The sequence below is a fragment of the Apteryx rowi genome, unplaced genomic scaffold (genome assembly GCF_003343035.1).
Source record: "Apteryx rowi isolate R43461 unplaced genomic scaffold, aptRow1 scaffold_68, whole genome shotgun sequence".
Taxonomy (NCBI): Eukaryota; Metazoa; Chordata; class Aves; order Apterygiformes; family Apterygidae; genus Apteryx; species Apteryx rowi.
The window spans coordinates 793,887-799,899 of NW_020450960.1; the positions used below are offsets into that span (position 1 = coordinate 793,887).

The following is a 6,013-nucleotide window of genomic DNA, read 5'->3' on the forward strand; positions in this document are numbered from 1 at the left end:
GCCGCACCGGGGCGGCCGTGGCAGGAGCAGCAGGTAGGGCCGCCCCGGCGGCGCCGCGCCTGGGCCTCAGTCTCCCGCCTTGCTCCCGTTCTCTCACCCCCCTCTCCCTGTCTTTAAAGATCGCCCAAAAGGAAGGAGAAGACGTCGGGCGGGAGAAGCAAGTCCCCTCGGAGCAGGAGGAGCCGGAGCCCCCATCACGTCGTAGTCAAAGTCAAGCAGGTAAATCGCCTCGGTGTTACCGTGAGGGCCTGGTCCCGCCCGCGGGTCCGTGTGGCCGGCGCTCCCGGGGAAGCGCTGCTAGGGCCCCGTGCACTGCACTGCTTCACAGAGAGACTGCTCCTGCAAAATTCGCCCGTGGAAGGTACGATAAATAACTCCTGACTTACTTTTCTCTTAGTTGTTGTAATGTGTAATTTTAAGAAAAAAAAAGTTTTAGTGGTTAATATCTATCACTATCTGGCCTAAGCAATTGAGTGTTTGCATGGGTTTGTTGTGAATCCAGTCTTTGTCACTTGTGTAGGCTGTTCCTGCAAGCTGCTTCCTGTGCTCAGACTACTCTTGATATCTGGAAGTCAAGTAYAAGCCTTGTTAGCTTTCAACTGTCTCTTTTAGCATCTTATTTTGTGGAAGAATGACATGTCTCTCTATTTTCTCAATTTCTGTAACTCATTGTAATAGTAGGAATCCAAATAGTTCAGCAAGGAAACAGTTTTCTGCTACTTTGTGTTAGATCAATACACGAGGTATCTGAGTCCTTGTTTTTCACATGTTAGACTGTGATTTTGTTTTTCTTTAAAGTAGATTCCCTGCTCTTTCATTCTAATTCTAAGTAGATTACTATAAGATGTTATTCATTACAGGAACGAGATGATCATCCTCATAGAGGAAATGAGGAACGAAAGCAGAGAAACCCATCAGAACAAGAACACAGGCGAGACAGAAGTGGTGAGAGAGATAGACACAGAGATCACTCAGACAGAAGGAAAAATCCTAATGAAAGGCCTGGAGGCCGAGGCCATGAGCGAGAAAGGGATGTTCAGAACATCCGTGAGCAGCAAGCAGAGAGGGAATTTTATAACGAGAGAAGACGAGAGCATCGGCAAAGGAATGAAGTGAGTGGTATTAACCAGAATCCAGAACTCGGGCAATCTGATAATAAACCTAAAGATCCTGTAAAAAAAGAAAAGCCAAGTTTTGAACTGTCTGGTGCACTTCTGGAGGATGCCAACACTTTCCGAGGTGTCGTGATTAAGTACAGCGAGCCCCCAGAAGCTCGGATTCCAAAGAAACGATGGCGCCTCTATCCTTTTAAAAACGATGAGTTTCTCCCAGTCATGTACATTCACAGACAGAGCGCTTATCTCCTGGGCAGGCATCGCAGAATAGCAGATATTCCTATCGACCATCCCTCCTGCTCAAAGCAACATGCTGTCTTTCAGTATCGGTAAGTATTCYCTGTGCCTGCTGGTGAAACATGATTATTCAGAGATTTGTAGTTTGTTTGTGTTTTTTGTTTTTTTTTTTTTTTAAAGCAGGGTTTAGAAGTACTAGTTTGCTATAAGCATCTTATGTCAGAGATAGCTGGAATTTACATATGGCTGCTGTACATTCTCTTAGCAGTAATCAAAAATACCTGTAACTTCTCCCATTTAACCACAAGCAGTCTTGTTGTAAGACAAATAACGTAGTAGGATTAAATCCAGAATTGGATATATATATCTGAATTGGAATAAACACTTGCAGGTGTAATTGGCAGTAAAAATATTTCAAGCAGTGTGTGTGTGGTTTTTTGTTTGTTTGTTTTTTTGCAACAAAAATTGCTGCTATCCTTTTGAAGCAGCAGGGGTTGTATGCTGCTGAAGACAGAGTTGATCTCTTAAGGAACAGCCATCTGTTCTGTTTTATACATTACTGTATTATATCACCATAAGTTTTAGAAGGTGTTGCAGTCTATCAGAATCTCAGTTTCAGAGATTACCAGAATCTCATCCAGAGTCTCTCCTTACTCTCATCATGCTTGCTTAAATTTCTGAAAATACAGAATGTGTTGAAAACTCCATCTGCTTTTGGAGTGGCTGCATAAATGGGAATTTTATGTCTTTCTCTGCTATGATTGAAATAGTGCTTTTTGTTTTACCAGGCTTGTGGAGTACACCCGTGCTGATGGTACAGTTGGCCGCAGAGTAAGGCCTTATATAATTGACCTTGGTTCTGGCAACGGTACTTTTCTAAATAACCAGCGGATTGAACCTCAACGTTACTATGAACTGAAAGAAAAGGATGTGTTGAAATTTGGGTTCAGTAGCAGGGAATATGTTCTTCTCCATGAATCTTCAGATAAATCTGAGGCAAACACAAAGGACGATGACGAGGAGGAGGAGGAGAAGGAGGAAGAGTCTGACAGTTAACAGATCAGGAGGAAATTGGGGGGTAAAAAAAATCTTTCCAGTAGAACGTGCATTGGGATGTAAACATTGGAGCATTGAAGCACCGATGCCTCTTATTGCCTTAAAGTCCTTTTTCTGTTGCTGGTCTGTTCTTGTAGCTTATTTTGGGGACTTACTCATCTTTGATAGTTCTGCTTATCAGGAAATCCAGCTTTTTCTAAGCTAATTTCCCCTGACAAAGAAAAAAGAGCAGCTGGATGTGAAAGCTATGGTGCTGGAAATATTCAGCAGATGTTGAAAGACTATCCTCTTCTAGTAAATGATGTAAAACACAGTGGGCATATTTAAAGTTATTTTTATGAACTGTTTTGTCATAACCCTTTGAAAATGCTACTTAACTGAAAAATTAGGTAGAAACTAGCCTGATATATTTTCTCTTATTTGGTAGGATTTGCCAAATTTGTATGCCTGTTAAGAAATCTAGACAGGAGAATTTACCAAGTTTCACTACTAAAGAGGCAGAAATGTTGCAAAGCCCCTCTTGTATTTGTGTGTTTTGGATAGTTAGTTTGCATTGTAATAACTTTTCAGGGATGGGTATTTTACCAGAATACCTTGTAATTTACAGGTATTATAGTTTTAAATGAAAGGAAATGCTTTTGGGGACTTTAGGTTATGATACTATGGTTTTGGGGGTTGAGGTCTGAGTCAGTATATGCCCAGTATATGTTGAAACTGGATACTGAAATTGTTATTGGATGTTGAGTATCTAGTTCTAAAGCTGAGTCCTTTATTTTTTTGATAACACCGCAGCCCCATAAATAATTTCTCCTTGTTTCTATTACATGTAGATACCTGTTATGTGATGACATGTTTTCAACAGAGTTTGCACTATTTAAGTTTTCTTTATATAAAAGTTATACTGTCATTTGTTTGAAGTATTCTTGTTTTCTCCTGTAAAAGAAAACACACTTTAGGAGGGGAAAAAAAAATTCTACTTACATTTTTGCATATTTTTGGATGTCTCCTTCCTGCACTTTGCTTTATGATAAAAGAAATGTAACATTTTTCACTTCGTTTACTAACTTTGCCTGGATGTTTGTTCTGTGGTCACGTATGCTATTCATACATGCTGTGTATATACTTTGTGTATACATATGTTACATATTGTATACACAGACTGAAATGTTTATGGTGTAAATATGGGACATTAATGTAGGGTTTTCAAACAGTAGGTAGAAGAATGTTTTGAATAGGAGGGTCTCATTTATATATACTCTAGGGATTTTTAAATAAAGAATTTGTAAATTTAGCCCTAATTAATTTTAGTTGTAATATTTTTCTAGTGTCCCTCTCTTTTCCCTTTATATTACCTGACAGATGCAATATATTTTTTTGAAAAACTCACAAAGATGAGGGAGAGATGCTGATATTGAAGGTATAAATTATTGCAGTTCTTATGCTCAGCAAAGAGAGGCTCAGCAGTTGAAATGAAGAATTCTTGTTAAATATATCTACAGTAACTCATGGAACTTGTTACTGAAGCATTATCCTTTAGCAAAAGCAGAACAAGGTAGACAATGACATTTGTTACCTTACAAATGGTTTTACTGTAACTGCCTCAGTGGCAGATCCTGTGTCTATACACTTGAAAATTGTGTTGCATGTGTTTGCACCATGTGTAATCCAGCACTGAGCACCCCTTCACCCCTCGGACTAGGCAACACCTCTCACTTCTTCCCTGCAGCACCCAAAGGCATCAGTTTCTGGTGCTCCTGTGTCTCTTGTACTATAGTGCATGTTATCAAAGTACTTGTATTTGGGTTTTAAGGACACCAAAGAAATTCAGAAAAAGATTGTGTGATTTGTACGCTTCAGATGCTGTGAGTTTGGAGGGGTGGGTGGAGCAGGCTTGTACCACACCTCTTTGCTCAGACCTCTGTGAACCCGAGTCTGCCCTCGGTTGCTCAGTGCGGTGTTTGGGTCACATGCTCTTGAATGCAGACACGTTCACCTGAGAAGTAAGAAATACCTGTGTGGTTTAAGCCAAATCTGATCAGTATCACAAAAGGGGCAAACTAGCGCCAAGAGTCCCATTTATTTCACAGCATGTAAGCAACACAATTTAGACTAACCTAACTAACAGAGGCTTGAACCTAGCTTAAAAAAAAAACGTTTGATCAAATTAGACAAAAAAGCATGTTAAGTGTGTGGAGCTATTCCAGTAAATGTTAAAATGACCTGTTTTCAATGGGTTATTTTTTCACAAAGGGGAGGCACAGAGCTGAAATGTGTATAGCTGTGATGTAAAGGGGTGACAAAACACTGTCTTACCCAAATGAGACTTTCAGATTTGTTCAATTTTTGTACACTTCCTAGCAGTGTTGCTGAACTGTGACTCTCTTAGGAAATGGTCTTAGCTAGTTTCAAGCTGTTTCCTGTTCAGTCCTTGAGCTGGAAAAAATGGAAGTGACTACTACAATGTACTGTACCTATGTTGTGAATTAATCATTTCAAACCTGGTTATGTATAATAGCACAATTATGATCTTGATTTTGCTGTACCATTTTTATTATTTGTCTGATACTAGGGAAAACAGACTGCTTCTGGTGGAATTCAAAGACCTGTGGTATGCCAGCACCGAGTGGGGATGAAGACCAAAGTACCCTCTTCTAGAAATGATGCAACACACAAACTAAGGGCCTCACGGTTTATTGCCCCACTTTCAGTGTAACGTCTCCTGGTATTAGGTCCTGAAGATGCTCGAGTTCTCACCCTGCCTGCGCTTCAGCATGCGTGCGCAGTAACGGTTATCGAGGAACGCGCGGGCACCAGGCTGGGGCCTCCTCGTAGACCAAGCGGGAAGATTTGAGAGTCACTTCTGCGCTTCCTCTCGGCCCTGCTTTGATCTGTGAACTAGCCTCGTCCTAGCCGGGGCCTTTGTAACTGCCGATGCCATTGATGTCCTGCTTCAAACGAGTCTCCAGTTGCTGTAGTTAAAGTATCGGTTCATGTATTATATGTCTAATTTTCACTGAATGAATCAACTCTTTTCTCTTTGGGACCTGCCTCGAGGTTGTTCGCGCCGCTTTGCTCGGCAGTACCGCTGTTTCTGTTCTGTGATTTTCCTTTCCCCGGGATCCGCGTTTTGCCGTGTGTCCCGCGCGGGGCGGCACCCCCGGCAGCGGGGGGGAAACGTGCGAACCCGCTTTGACAGGATTTTACAGGGGGGGCCGGGGGGGGGAACGGGGCCGGGGCCGGGCAGGGCGGCGGGGCGGTGTTGTGGGCCGGCCCCGTCCGCTGCGGGCCGCGCGGGCGCGGGGACGCTGTTCCGGGTCGCACCGGGCCGCGCGCGGGCGGGGGGGGGCGGTGTTGAGGGCCGGCCCGGGCCGGTCCGTTCCCTTCCGGGCCGTTCCGGGCAGCGCGGGCGCGGGGGCGGCGTTCCGGGCCGTTCCGTTCCGGGCCGCGGGGGGCGGTGTTCCGGGACGTACCGGTCCGGGCCGTTCCGTGCAGTTCCGGTCCGGTCCGGGCGGCGCGGAGCGGGCGCGGGGGCCGCGTTCCGTTCAGTTCCGGGCCGTTCCGGGCCGCGCGGGCGGTGCCGCTGTCGGTGCCGGTGCCGGTGCCGG

The 6,013-nt window shown here is 44.2% G+C and overlaps 1 protein-coding gene across 1 annotated transcript in view; it reads left to right on the plus strand.

Moving 5' to 3' along the window:
• Positions 1-5,451, plus strand: part of SNIP1 (Smad nuclear interacting protein 1) — a 9,018-nt gene extending 3,567 nt beyond the window's left edge. The window contains exons 3-5 of the mRNA XM_026086076.1: positions 120-219; positions 861-1,444; positions 2,141-5,451. Coding sequence (XP_025941861.1) covers positions 120-219; positions 861-1,444; positions 2,141-2,408 — 952 coding nt within the window. The 3' untranslated portion in view covers positions 2,409-5,451. The remainder of the gene's footprint in view (positions 1-119; positions 220-860; positions 1,445-2,140) is intronic.
• Positions 5,452-6,013: the final 562 nt, after the last annotated feature.